Source organism: Budorcas taxicolor, chromosome 20 (assembly GCF_023091745.1).
Source record: "Budorcas taxicolor isolate Tak-1 chromosome 20, Takin1.1, whole genome shotgun sequence".
Classification (NCBI taxonomy): Eukaryota; Metazoa; Chordata; class Mammalia; order Artiodactyla; family Bovidae; genus Budorcas; species Budorcas taxicolor.
This window is the reverse complement of record NC_068929.1, coordinates 27,352,786-27,368,242: the sequence shown is the minus strand read 5'-3', so window position 1 is coordinate 27,368,242 and position 15,457 is coordinate 27,352,786. Positions and strand designations below refer to the sequence as shown.

The following is a 15,457-nucleotide window of genomic DNA, read 5'->3' as shown; positions in this document are numbered from 1 at the left end:
GAGGTTCATTCATATTGCATATATCATTAGTTCATTTCTTTTTATTGATAAGTTATATTTTATGAATATATGACATTTTGTTTATTCAGTTGATAGAAATTTGAATTGTTTTGCATTTTTGACCATTCTAAGTAATTCTGATATGAACATTCATACACAGGTCTTTATGTAGACACATTTTTATTTCTCTTGGGTAGATAGATACTTAGTAATGTAATTGTTGGATTTGATGGCAAATATATATTTAATGATTTGGTAAATGACCAGACTGTTTTCCAAAGTGGCTGCACCATTTTGTATTCCTATCGGAATGGATAAGGACTCTTATGTTTCTCTTATGTCCTGTTTCTTTTATGTCCTAACCACCTGTTGGCATAATCTTTTTTGATTATACCTATTTTAGTGTGGATATCTAATGATGTTCCATAGTGGTTTTGAATTTCTTTGATTAATAAAATGTTAAGTATCATTTCATTTGCTTCTCACCCATTTGTATATCTTAAATGAAGTATCTATTTCAGTCTTTGCTGAATTTTTAAAATTGAATTGGTTGTCTTATTGCATCATAAATAATTCTTTAAATTATCTTAATGGTATCATTTGTAGCACAAAAGATCTTAAAGTTGGTGTTCAACTTCTCATGTATTTTCTTTTATGGATTGATCATGCTTTTGATATCAATACTTAAGACATTTGTGCCTATCCCAATATCACAAATAATATCCCTTTTATTTTCTTTTTGAAGTTTATAGTATTAGCCATTCCACTTAGAGCTATGATTTCCTTTGAATTAATTTTTATGTATGATGTGAGGTAAAGGTGGAGTTTAAATTAACCTTTTTTGTATGTGGATAATTGTTCCAGTTGAAAAAATGATGATTTTCCCACTGAATATTCTTTGAATTGAATTGACTGTTGAATTCCTAGTGAACTGACCATAAATGTATAGGTTTGGCTTTGGACTTGCTGTTCTGTTTATCTCTGTGTCTATCCTTATACCAGTCCACGCTATCTTGATTACCATAGCTTAAAAGTATGCATAAAATTTAGGTAATTAGAGTCCTCTAACTTTATTCTTTTTTATAATTGTTTGGGCTCTTCTAGATCCTTTTTGTTCGTCAATAAAAATTTAAGATTAGTGTGTTAATTTCTACCCAAAAAGACTACTTGCATTTTTATGCGGATTGTGTTGTATAGATTAATTTGGGGAGAATTTTCATTTTAACATTATTATAGACTCTTCCAGTCCATTAGCATGATATATTTATTATTCACATCTTCTTTAATTTCTCTCAGCAATATTTTGTAGTTTGCGTACAGATTTTACACATCTTCCTCTTTTTTAACACTTTTTTTCTTAAATCTCTTAAGTATTTTATTGCTTGCAAATGACATTCTTCCTTAAGTTCATATTTGGGTTGCTAATGGCTTGGGAAGTACAGTTTATTTTTTTATGTTAATATTTTATCTTGTCACTTTATTAATAAACTGGCTTACTAACAAGTTATAGTAACTTTGCATATTCCATAAAATTTTTATGTAGTTGGTCATATTGTCTGTGAATAAAGACAGTTTTTACTGCTTCTTGGTGATGTTTTATCCCATCTGTTTCATTTTCTTATTGCATTGGCAAAATCCAGTACAGTGTTGAATAGTAGTAGTGACAGTGGATGTCCTTGGATGTTCCTGATTTTAAATGAATGACATTCAGTGTTTCACCATGAAGTGTAATTTAACTAGCTTTTTCCTAGGTTCCTTTTATCAGGTTGAGTAAGTTCCTTTCTGTTCTTAATTGGGAACAAATGAAAGAATTTTAAAAACACCCATTTGAATGGCTGTTATAAAAAAGACAAGAGATAATGAGTGTTAGCAAGTATGTGAAGAACAGGAAACCCTTGTGCAGTTTTGTGGGAATATAAATTGGTACAGTTACTGTGGAAAATAGGGTGGCGATTTCTCAAAAAATTAAAAATAGAATATAATTCAGTAATCCCACTTCTGGGTATGTATCTAAAGGAAATGAAGCCAGTATCTTGAAGAAATGTCTGCATTCCCATTATTCACAATACCTAAGACAAGGAAACCTTTGTCTATCGGCAGATGGGTGGATAAAGAAAATGTGGTTTCTGTCTGTCTATATCCACACACACAGACACACACATACACACACACACACACAATGGAATATTATTTAGCAATCAAAGAAGGAAATCCTGCTGTTTGTGATAGCATGAATGGACATTATTTGAGAGCATTATGTTAAGTCAGATAAGTTAGAGAAAGAGAAACACTGTGATCTCAGATGTGGAATCTAAAAAAGTTGAATTTTATGAAAAGCGTTGAATGGTAGTTTCCAGGGACTGAGATGGGCAGGGTGGGGAAAGTAGGAAGATAGTGGTGAAACGAAACAAACTTCTAGGTGTAAGATGAGTAGTTCTGAGTATCTAATGTAGAGCATGGTGATTACAGTTAACAATACTGTATTGTATACTTGAAAGTTCCTAAGAGGGTAGATCTTAAATGCTCTCACCAGAAAAAAAAAAAAGGTAATTAATGAGGTGATAAGGATGTAAATTAAGCTTATTGTGGTAATCATTTCACAATATATATGTGTATCAAATTTTACAGTATATAGTTTAAACTTACATAATGTTTATATCATTAAATCTTAATAAAACTGGGGGAAATAAGTGTATCAAGGATTAAAAAAGAAGCATTGTATTTTATCAAATCCTTTTTCCGTCTGTAGAGGCAAGGATATGCTGTTTGCTTTTTATTCTTTTAAAGTGGTACATTACAATTTTTCTATTGTTAAACCATCCTTGTATTTCTGGAATAAACCTAGATGTTTATGGCAGTTGATCATTTTATATAATGTTGCCAGTTTCAGTTTACTCATATTTTGTTCTGGAATTTCTTTGAATCTTCATGAGAGATTTGGATATGTAGTTTTCTTTTTTTTTTTTAACAAGATCTTCGTCTAGTTCTTTTTTTTTTTTTAATCTGAAATTCACATTTATCAGGGCATGGTGTATTTTAAAAAATTATTTATTTTAATTGGAGGCTAATTACTTTATAGTATTGTAGTGGTTTTTGCCATACATTGACGTGAATCAGCCATGGGTGTACATATGTCTCCCATCTTGAACCCCGCCTCCCACCTCCTTCCCAGTCCCATCCCTCAGGGTCATACATCGAACCTGGACTGGCGGTCTGTTTCACATATGGTAATATACATGTTTCAAAGCTATTCTCTCAAATCACATCCCACCCTTGCCTTCTCCCACGGAGTTCAAAAGTCTGTTCTTTACATCTGTGTCTCTATTGCTGTCTCGCATGTAGGGTCATCATTACCATCTTTCTAAATTCCATATATATGCATTAATTTACTGTATTGGTGTTTTTCTTTCTGACTTACTTCACTTCAGTTTCATCCACCTCATTAGAACTGATTCAAATGCATTCTTTCAAATAGCTGTCTAGTTTTGATATCATGTTAATACTGACCTCATAATATAAGTTGAGAAGTGACCCTCCTGGTGTGTTTTCTCTAAGAGTTTGTGTAGGTTTGGTATTTTCTCTTTAAATGTTTGACAGAACTTGTTAATGAAGTCATCTGAACTACCTAGGCTTTTCTTTATGGGACAGTAAAAGTGAAAGTTGCTTAATCATGTCCGACTCTTTGCAATCCCATGGACTGTCGCCTGTCAAGCTCCTCTGTCCGTAGAATTCTCCAGGCCAGTATGCTGGAGTGATTAGCGATGAGCCATTCCCTTCTCCAGGGGATCTTCCTGACTCAGGGATCAAACCCAGGTCTCCCACATTGCAGGCGAATTCCTTACTGTCTGAGTCACCAAGGAAGCCCAAGAATACTGGAGTAGGTATCCTGTCCCTTCTCCAGCAGATCTTCCTGACCCACAACTCAAACCAGGGTTTCCTGCATTGCAGGCGGATTCTTTACTAGCTGAGCTACCAGGGAAGCCTTTCTTTATGGGAAGATTTTTTAATTGCAAGCTCAGTTTCCTTTCTTCTTGAGTCAGTTTTGGTAATCTGTGTCTTTCAAGGAATTTCTTGAGGTGGAATTAGATTGATTTTAGATTATTCTTCCTATCTAATATTCATGTTTAAAACTTTAATTTTCCCTGTTAGTACTGCTTTATATGTATCCCATAAATTTTGAGGTTTATTTTCAATTTAATTCATTCTTTAGTTTCTCTTTATTTCCTCTTTACCTTTCAAGTATTTGTTGGTTTTCCATACATCTTTCTATTTTGGGGTTTCTAATTCAACTTCTTTGTGGTTGAAAAAGATACTTTATAATTTCAGTAATTTGATTTAATGATTGATGTGGTTGTATTTATATTTGCCTTTTGTTTTTTAGTAATGTTTCATGTTTTTGTAGTTTCCTATTTAACAAATATTTTTTAGTGTGCCATTTTAATTCCTTTCTTAATTTTTTTTAACCTTTGAATTACATGTTTAGTGATTATTCTCACAGCCACAGTCTCTGTAAAATATTGATAGCCTTATTCTTTCATGTGCTATTTTTGCTACCTATATATTTCAGCTATATATGCTGTGTGTACGTGTGCTCACTCAGTCATGTCCAGCTCGCAACCCCATGGACTGTAGCCCACTAGGCTCCTCTGTCCATGGGATCTTTCCAGTCAAGGGTACTGGAGTAGGTGCCATTTCCTGCCCAGGGATCTTCTCAACCTAGGGATCTAACTTGTGTCTCCTATATTGCAGGTGGATTCTTTGCCACTGTGCTACCTGCTATAAATCCAGTATAATACAATGTTAAAATAATGTTTTTGCTTTAAATAATTTTTTATGTTCTAAAAAATACTAATTGAATAAAAGAGAAGTGTGTAAAGTCCTACATTTACCCACATATTTATTATTTTAAGCTCTATTCTTTTCTCTGGATTCTGTTTAAAGAATTTTTTAAGCATATTTCTTGTATGGTTGATGTTTTAGCAGTGAATTCCCTCCATTTTTATTTGAAAATGTCTTTGTTTTGCTTTTATTTTTGAAAGGATAATGCCACTGAATATATGGTTCTTGACTGACAATTTTTTTCCTTTGAATATTGGATAGTCATTCTACTGACATTGTTTCATTCTACTCCATTTTTTCCCATCAGAAGTAAGCTTTAATTATGGTGGTGGTCTCTTGTATGTTTTGAGTTGTTTTTCTTTTGTTGCTTTGAAGACTTTCTTTTTCTCTTTGTCAGTCAGCAGTTTGTTTCTAGATGTGATTCCAAAGTTTTTCCTGCTTGGGTTCATTGTGTTCGTTGGACCTATAGATTAATATTTTTTAAAAAACAAGTTTAGAAGTTTTTTTATTATTTTTTTTTAAAATGTTTGTTTTGTCTCTTTCTCAGTTTGGTACCCCTGTTGAAACACACGGGGCTTCCCAGGTGGCGCTAGTGGTAAAGACTCTGCCTGACAGTGCAGGAGACACAGAGACGTGGGTTTGACCCCTGGGTTGGGATGATCCCCTGGAATAGGAAATGACAGCCCACTCAAGTATTTTTGCCTGGAAAATTCCATGGGCAGAGGATGCTGGCAGGCTATAGTCCATGGGGCCATAAAGAGTCAGACTCGACTGAGGGCACACACATACGTACATTGGAACACTTGAGGTTGTCCCACTAATCTTTGAATGTCTGTCTATTTTTCTTCTATTTCTTTCTTTAGTTTTGATAATTTCTATTGATTTATCTTCATATTTACAATACTTTCTTCTGCCTTCTCATATCTGTTCTTGAGCCATCTAGTGGATTTTTCATTTCATTCTTGTACATTATTTTACTTTTCATCTGTAAAGTTTTCATTTGGTTTTGTTGTTATAGTTTCAATTCTCTATCGAGATTGCCCCTTTGAATCACTGTCCTATGTCCTTTAATTCTTAGAATATGGTTTCCTTACATTTTTTGGACATGTCTTTTACAGCTTCTTTGAAGTCTTTGTTTGCTAAGTCCAACATCTGGGCCCACTCAGTTTCTCATGACTGCTTCTTTTCCTTAAATGTTGATCACACTTTCCTGTTTCTTTTTATGTCTTCTCGTTTTTTACAGCATCTGTATATTCTTTTCTCTTTGATGTATATTTCTTACTATTCATATTTTACCATGTTTGGACAACTTTTGATTTTTTAATTATTTTACTCTTTGGGGGCATGATTGGGATGAACATTGTTTTTATTTCCAGAAATCGGTCATAAGCCTATTGTTGGTAGGAACTGTATCTTAAATAAGGAAGATATACCACAGTACTAAGTTTAGTCCTGATTTCATGGTGTGTATTTAAATATTTAACTCAATTGAATTTTCTTTGAAAAACTATCTTGTAGTGCATTAATCTTTATGAAAGAACTATTGGAACTTGCTATAATTTCCAGTCAAGGACATAGTTGATAACTAATACAAGTGCAAAGTGAATATATATGATTAACTTATTTGTGAAACTCAAAAACAACTCATTTTCCAATGTTTATTAAGTATTTATAGTCTTTATGTAAAAACTGACAGGCAGAGGCTCTGTAAACTTTTAGAGGTCCATCTACAGAGCCAAAGGTATTTTGCTTCTAAGAAATAGGGTAGCTATTAGTAATTCATTGATATTAGTAATTAAGTTACATTAACTCCGAGACACCAGAGTTTAAAATGTTTTTGTTCATTTAGATCACTGTTCTTCAGATTTGTCATGATTATTATTATAGTTTGTTGAAAGTGAATAAAATAAGACATTAATATTTTACAAAGTCTTTAGATAAGGAAAAATTTGGACACAATTTATATATTAATATAATAAAATCACATACTTCTAACGAGTTTTTTGTAAACAGTTTATTCTTCTTATTTTCACTTTTTTAGATATGCCATTGCATTGGCGCTAAGGGAAAAACAACGTGTAATATTTACTAGCCCAATTAAGGCCCTGAGTAACCAGAAATACCGTGAAATGTATGAAGAATTTCAAGATGTTGGTCTGATGACTGGAGATGTTACTATTAATCCTACAGCATCCTGTCTTGTTATGACCACAGAGGTAATTTATATGATGTCTCATCTAATTTTTCCTTTTTAACTTAATTAATGTGATTCATCAGTTAAAACAGCTGTTTTATTACTTGCTCTATACAGATAAAAGGGCAATACTTTTTGAGTAGATTTACTTGAAAGGGGTAGTAGAGTTTATCTTAAATTGTTTCAATTTAGTTGTAAATTTCCATTATTTCTGTCATCATATAATAAAGTTGCATAAAGTATTTTTAAAGGATATTGTCAGTGACATGATAATAGTTTGATTGTTTTATATAGTTTCAATGATTGGAGTACGTACCTTTGAATAAGTTGTGACACCTTCTTTATGATTTTTTTTTTCTTTTGCATCTGAGTGTTGATACAAACAGATAAATAACTTTTTAAAAAATGCCCAGTTATGTTTAGCTTCTTCCCATAATCACAGTTAAGTTTTGCGTGTACTTATAGCACCTTATATTTTGGACACTTAGCTGTCTTTATTAAGTGCTTTTCTACATGCTTGAATTATATCCTTGCATTCTACAAAGACATATTATACTAGAGAGCATAAATTAGCTTCTGGTTTTAGAGTCAGCCGAAAGCATTGCTCACATTCATCTTGATCCCCAAAGGAAGTTTATTTTCCATTCTCAAAACTTTCTTCCATCCATAGAAAAATTTCTTTAACTCAGAAATCTGAAGAACAGTTGCTAGGAAGTATTCATGTTGTTAAGATGAGGTAGAAAAAATTGGTGGCAGTATGAGATTCGTTGTGTTAGATAGAAGATGATTTTAAGTTACTTTCGTTTCCTAGCAGGTGTAGGTCTTGAGTGAAGTGTTTTACATATAAGGAAATAGCTTCATATTCAAGGTATATGGAAATGGAGTTGATAATAATTCTCTCCATGGATTATATATGATTACTAACTTGAGAAATAATTTATTTTGGATTTAGCAAAGGAGTATTATATATTTAAGACATGTAACTCTCTAAAATTATTTTAATGTTTCTATTAAAAAAGAATATACAAAATTTCTTGTTAGGAGAGTTTTTGGTATGTCAGAATCCTGCTAAATCTTCTACTTCTTCTTTAGATTTTGAGAAGTATGCTGTACAGAGGTTCTGAAGTTATGCGAGAAGTTGCTTGGGTCATATTTGATGAAATTCATTACATGAGAGATTCAGGTATATTTTGTAGTGTTACTGAGATGTGTGCTATGTTATTTAAGAATGAAATTAGGAATTTTGAACAAGTTGTCTTACTTTCTTATGGGTAGAGTTGTAGTAAGCTAAATTGTGGATAACATGATACAGTTTTTATGTTGGACCTCATTCAGTTACAGCTTCTTGAATAGTAACAACTTCTGGGTGAGAAAATGCAACTTCAGATTTTAAAATGAAATTAAAATTAGTTTGCTTTTAATAGAGAGTTCTCTAATATATCTAATATTAAAGAATTTCCCAGACTGCTGGCCTACAGAGTTAACTTTCTTGATTTTTATCAATTTATTTTAGTTTTTTTAAAAAACTAAGACATGCATGTTTATGATTTTAAAAATGAGAATTATGAGATAAAAATGAACAACAACAAAAAAAGTCTCTTTACGTGAACTACTGCACTACTATAATGGAAAAGTAAGTGTATGTGGGATTTAGGTAGAACGTGGCAGAAATTAACATATTTAAAAGTTAAATGTTTAATATGTACACACTTGAAGCTTAGTTTTTATTTGGCTAAAGCACTGAGTTAACCTGTATTTATAGGAAAAATAATACAATTTAAGAAATCATTTACCCTTTGTAAACATTTTACTCTTATTAAATTCAAAAGATTAAATTATAAAGTTATTTTTGTTTTAAATTATGAATCTTTTATTGATTTGTTCATTTGGAAGAAAATCCTCAAATGGATTTTCCTGTTTGTTTTCTACATTTTAATAAAACTGACTTATAGTTTTGTTGTTTATCAGATCCTTCTTTCAGCTCTAGTCAGATCCTTCTTTCATCTTTAGAGATCATGAGGGTAATTTAGATGAAAGACACTGTGGTATAGTAATAGTGTTTCTTTGAAATCTGTTTCTGTGACCTTCTGTAAGCCAATAACTTCTGCTTCTTTAAGTGAGATGGAAATACTGTTTCCATTGTCCTGGGACTCTTGTTAGACTGAACAGGATTCAATTTGGACCTGCTTATTTTGCAGGCCGTTATTTCAGAGTACATTGTGTTTATGGTGGTCTAGTCTACTAACTTTCTACTAGATGCAGTTCATGGTTAGAAAGTAGTTTACAGTAAGGATCTGTGGCTAAAAATATCTTTGTGTAAAGTGATCTGCATTTCTGATAATTGAGCATGAGAGAAAATGATAAAGTGACATTGAATTCCAAGGTATGTTTGTATTTTTCAGAGCGTGGTGTCGTATGGGAAGAAACTATTATTTTGCTTCCTGATAACGTTCACTATGTCTTTCTTTCGGCTACTATTCCAAATGCCCGACAGTTTGCTGAGTGGATTTGCCACTTACATAAACAGGTATTTTCTTTGATGTTTTCAATATTTAAATATTACGTTTGCCTTTCTATATCCTATACTTTGTTCCTAATGCTACCTAGAATAAATAAGACATTTTAATGTAAAACTACTTTTGAAAGCAAGCAAGCTTATCAAAATCAACTAAATTTTTTTATACGTTTGAATTTCTGAATCCAACTCAAACCCAGTACATCAAAATCTCTGAGAGTAGGATCTTGGGTCATGAAATTTTTAACTTTTAGGAGCTCCCAGATTGATCCTGATGATTTGCCAGGTTGCAGTAAACTACTGCATCTACTCATACAGGGAGCCACAAGTACATAGTAGAAAATTTCCTCTAAGGCCTTAGTACCAGAAAAAAAGCTGGACATCTCTTGAGAGTGTGGGCGTCCCTTGTGGCTCAGCTGGTAAAGAATCTGCCTGCAATGCAGGAGACCTGGGTTTGATCCCTGGGTTGGGAACATCCCCTGGAGAAGGGAAAGGCTACCCACTATAGTCTTCTGGCCTGGAGAATTCCATGGACTATATATATAGTCTGTGGGGTCGCAAACAATGGACAGGACTGAGCAACTTTGACTTCACTTCTTGAGAGTGTGGTTTGATTTTTCTCATGTAAGCGCAGACTTTTTATTGACTGCATTTCCTTTTTGCTTTTCTAGTCCAATTTTAGGAGCATTAAAGGACCTTATAACAAGCATTTTTCTTTATTTTTCTGCCCTTATTTTTTCTTTATACCAGAAGGTTCACAAATTTACTTTTATCCATTTGTTAACTCTCTAGTGGTATTTTTGTAACACCCATGTTGCTCCTGTAGGATAGAATCTCAGTGAATCTTCTGGAAGAGATCAACCTACTGTTTTGTTTTAGTAAAGCTGTAAAAAGTCTCTGTGGGGTTAAGAAGTCCCATTTTACCTCAGTGCATTCTTTGTTGCCATACTGCTGCTGCTAAGTCACATCAGTCGTGTCCGATGCTGTGCAACTCCATAGATGGCAGCCCAACAGGCTCCTCCGTCCCTGGGAATAGAAGTCTTCCTTAATTACGGCATCATAGGTCTGAAGTATGAAATCATGGAAACTCCAATCTTGTATTTGTCCTTGATTTTAATTTCCTTTGTTTTTACAGCCTTGTCATGTAATTTACACAGATTATCGGCCTACTCCATTACAGCACTATATTTTTCCAGCCGGGGGAGATGGCCTGCACCTTGTGGTTGATGAAAATGTAAGGGAGTAATTATTCTTATATCTTGAATATCACATAACTGCTTATACCCACTTTTCTTTAAACTAGGGAAGTAGAGCAGAGGTCTGTTTCTTTTTTTCTAGTTTTATAGTCCAAAGTTATTGTTGATTTTCTTTGTATATGTATTTTTATTTCAAAAATTATATTTAAAACTCATTTTTTTTAAATGCATGAGTTAGATTCCCCTCCTTTTCCAGTATTTTTAAATGTCTTGAAAATAAGGGGCTCTGTACATGTTTCAGATATCTTATAGTTTTGCTTTTTCTAGTTTTATTATTAAATTATTTATTATTTGAAGAAGCTTTGTTTTGAGGTAAAAAAACTTGGATTATGATTAAGTATTATTGAAGTTATATAGAAAAATATTTGTGATGCTAGGGTGACTTCAGAGAAGATAATTTTAATACTGCAATGCAAGTACTTCGAGATGCTGGTGATTTGGCAAAAGGAGATCAGAAGGGGCGAAAAGGAGGAACAAAAGGTAACTTGGAACTTTGTTTTTGAAACTTTTACATGAAAATTGTATTTTCAAATTACATTAAAAAAAAAAAACGTTTTCCCCCCTCTGGAAGCTATATAGATGTCTAGATAGTACGTGATAAAATTGAATGAGTAAAAATTTATGTCTTTTTTTCTATGTGACATTTGTTGAGAGATAGTTCATTTTACAATTGACTTGTTAAAATATGCAATTCAGTGGTTATTAGTACAGTCACAGAATTATGCAGCTGTCATCACAGTCAACATTTTTTATTGAAGTACAATTCACATACTATTGAAGTCACCATATTTTAAGGGTGCAATTAAGTAGGTTTTAGTATAGTCACAAAGTTGTACAACTACTTCGTAATCTAGAACATTTTCATTAACTCAGAAAGAAACCCTATACCCATTCATGGTCATTCTTTATTTTCTCCCAATCTCTTATCTACCCCTCACCCTCGAGTAATCACTAATCTTGTTTCTATTTCTGTTTTCCTTTTGTAGACATTTCATATAAATGGAATCATGATATATGTGGTCTTTTGCATCTGACTTCGTTCAGTTAGCTTTTTTTTATCAAGTTTATCCATGTTCAGCATATATCAATACATCATTCCTTTCTATTGTCAAGAAATATTCCATTTTATGATTTTATGACAAATATCTATTCAAATTTTTGGTGCATTCAAAAATTAGATTTTCTTTTTGTTGTTGAGTAGTAAGGATTTTTTATATATTCTGGATACTAGACCTTTATCGGATATCTGATTTGTAAATATTTTCTCCCATTCTGTAAGTTAAGGGTATCTTTATTGCTGGTGTCTGTTGAAGTACAAAAGTTTTAAATTTTGATGAAATATAGTTACCTGATTTGTTTTCTTTTGTTGCTTGTGCTTTTGCTATCATATCTTAAGAATGCTTTGCCTTACCCAACATCATGAAGATTTATGCCTACATATATATGAGTTTTGTAGTTTTACAATGAAGTCTGTGGTCCATTTTGAGTTAATTTTTCATCATAGTTTATGTACTTTTTTTTGCAGGTCCATCAAATGTATTCAAGATTGTGAAGATGATTATGGAAAGAAATTTTCAACCTGTAATTATTTTCAGTTTTAGTAAGAAAGATTGTGAAGCTTACGCACTTCAAATGACCAAATTAGATTTCAACACAGGTACTGTATAATTTCAGTATTGCTTTAATGCCATGTGGAAGTGAATGTAAATATATTTCTGGTAAGACAGCAATTGTGTATTGCTAAGATTTGCAGCTCACCTTACAGTTAGAGCAGTAATTCTATCACATTTGTAAAAGCCTTAAGGCTCGATTTACCATTTCTTTTCCTTTCTTCTTTTATTGGAAGATAAGTATATATCTATATATAAAATATTTGTTCTACATGAAATCCAAAGAACCCTACCAAGAAGTATTAGACTCATACCTTCTTATACTTTATTGCCATAGCTCTTTGGTTACTGTGGTTTTCTATCTGATTACTTAAGATTAGTCTCTTGGTCAGACTATCGTCTGTTATGTTTCATTCTTCTGGAAATCCAAACCAGGAAGACCTGCCCCTGTACCTAACTGTGGCATAATTTTTGAAAAAAGTAGAAAAACTTTTATCAAATCAACTAATTATTCCCACATATTAACTGTAAATGTAACTGCTTAAAAGTCACGCAGCTAGATAGTAGTATATCCTAGGCAAAAATTGCTGCATGCTGAATACCAATCCAGTTGTCATTTACTTTAGCCTCTTACATATCTAATCCTATACAGTGAGAAGTAAATAATATTTTCAGTCATCCAAAATCAGATTTTAGTTTTCTTGTTTTCTCTATCAAGGCGTAGAATTAATCCCATGTATTTTTGAAAATTGGCTCCGCTGGATCTTCTTCCCTGCACATGGACTTTTCTCTAGTTGTAGTGAGTAGGGGCTACTCTGTAGTTGGAGTGTGCAGGCTTCTCACTGCAGTTGCTCCTCTTGCTGTGGGTCACGGGCTCTAGGCATTCCAGCTTCAGTAGACGTGGTGCACAGGCTTAGTTGCTCCACAGCACATTGGCTCTGAGTTCACTGGGTGGATTCTTAAGCACTGGACCACTAGGGAAGTCCCAATCCCATGCATTTTAAAGCTAATTTTTACTTATCCATGGGTAAAAATAACATGGCAGATAACCCATATGCCCACCTAAAGCCAATATTATTTTTCTTTTTTACTGAGTCAATTGCTCTACTTAGAAATATTTTATCACTACCAGTGCTGCATGTGCTTAATGTTGCAGGGTTTTGTATTGATTAAGTCAACAAGTGTTTTTTGGCTATTAACTTAATAGTCACTGTAAAGAAGGCAGTATAAATGGTTAAGAGTATAGGCTTTGAAATTGTTGATCTAACAGTTAATACCAATGCTCATTATTTGCTGTATGTCTCACTTTCCTCAATAGTGAGTAATAATAATCCCCATATCCTGCAATTTTTTCACTTAAATATTGCATGTATATAGCTATTGTAGTTATTGTTACTGCTTTTATAAAAAAGCGCTTTTATTCACGGACTAGCTGCTAGATCTGTTTTCAAAGGCAGTGAATTATATTTAATTATGTGGTAAATTTGATATGCTTTCCCTTCTGTCTTAAATCCTGAGTCATTACTTTTACTCTCCATGAATCTGTTCTTTGCAGTGTGTGAAATTTGGTATCACCAACTCACTTAGATATTTATATACCCTTGAATTTTCTCTCCTAGATGAGGAAAAGAAGATGGTTGAAGAAGTTTTTAGTAATGCAATTGACTGCTTGTCTGATGAAGACAAAAAGCTCCCTCAGGTGTGTTTAATGTCATTAAGTAGAGTGTGGATATTAACAGATAGTATATATTCACTTTGAAGTTCATGGTTTTGTTACTGTGTTATATATTGCACTATTTGCACACTGCAGTAAATATGTTGCATTGTGCACTGAAATGATACCTTAATTTTTGTTTTGAACTTCTAAGAAGGTGACAGAAGGAAAGATTTGCTGCCTTGAAGGAACTTTTCTCTGAAAGCTAGCATAATCTGGAAATTACTGCTTCTGTTCCTAATACTGCAAAATTTTTAAATGCTAATTTTAAGTCAGTCAGTTTCTTAATTCATAAGGGTAGCAGATACAATAAAGTACACCTAATGAAAATCATGTTTAGTGAACAACTTGATTTCTCCTTTTCTTTAGTTAATTAAAGTGGTTTTTTCTTTTGGCTTCCCTGGTGGCTCATACAGTAAGGAGTCTGCCTGCAGTGCGGGAGACCCGGGTTCAGTCCCTGAGTCGGGAAGGTCCCCTAGAGAAGGAAATGGCACCCCACTCCAGTATCCTTGCCTGGAAAATCCCATGGACAGAGGAACCTGGCAGGCTACAGTCCATGGGGTCCCAAAGAGTCGGAGACGACTGAGCAACTTCACTTTCACTTTTCTTTTGCCTGTAAGAGTTGTCTTAGGAGTTCAATACTCATGCCTCGTTGCCACTCCAGAGTTGCTGATTTAATTATCTGGTGTGCCCTGATTATTAGATTCTTTCAGAAACTCTTGTTCTAATGTGCATCCAATCCTGAGAACTAATTTTTTAGTCCAACCTAATGCTGTGTGAAAGTTTTATTTCGTGAAAAGAAAAATTGGAGGGTCATACTCTGCCTACAAATGATTGCTTTGATTTGTGTGGTCTTTACAATAAGACTGCACTGCATGTTTCTTGGTATTTAAACTGTGATTTTTCTTTCCAGCTGAGTTAACAGTATCTAAGGGCTGAGCCATGTCTTTATATATCCTTCTCATTCTAGCACACTTCTTTTTTTGGTGTTATTTTGAGAGAAGAGCTCCTTTGGATTTGTTATTAGTTAGAAACATAGAATATTGATGGCAGAGACGTCTGTGAAGTGTGTTGTCTGTTTCCTTGGAGAAGGACTGCAGGACAAGTAATGCCTTTGTGGAGTGGCCAACAGTCCTTGTCTGAAAAGGGCTTGGGTATCTTGGGGCATATGTGTGTGCCCATCTCAGCCTTCACTGATGAGTCACGCTAGCCCATGAAGTCTGTGCTAATAAAAAAATTTAATGGCATTTATTAGTGTTAATGAGATGGACCTCTAGAGTAATTTATGTAAGATAAAGTACAGGTGCTAGTAGTAAAGAGCCTGCCTGC

At 33.4% G+C, this 15,457-nt stretch overlaps 1 protein-coding gene across 1 annotated transcript in view; it reads left to right on the top strand.

The window, feature by feature from the left end:
• Positions 1-15,457, top strand: part of MTREX (Mtr4 exosome RNA helicase) — a 93,902-nt gene that overhangs the window by 20,857 nt on the left and 57,588 nt on the right. Inside the window, exons 6-12 of the mRNA XM_052658989.1 lie at positions 6,881-7,055; positions 8,126-8,216; positions 9,436-9,560; positions 10,684-10,782; positions 11,182-11,284; positions 12,330-12,461; positions 14,034-14,113. Of these exons, the coding sequence (XP_052514949.1) occupies positions 6,881-7,055; positions 8,126-8,216; positions 9,436-9,560; positions 10,684-10,782; positions 11,182-11,284; positions 12,330-12,461; positions 14,034-14,113 (805 nt within the window). The remainder of the gene's footprint in view (positions 1-6,880; positions 7,056-8,125; positions 8,217-9,435; positions 9,561-10,683; positions 10,783-11,181; positions 11,285-12,329; positions 12,462-14,033; positions 14,114-15,457) is intronic.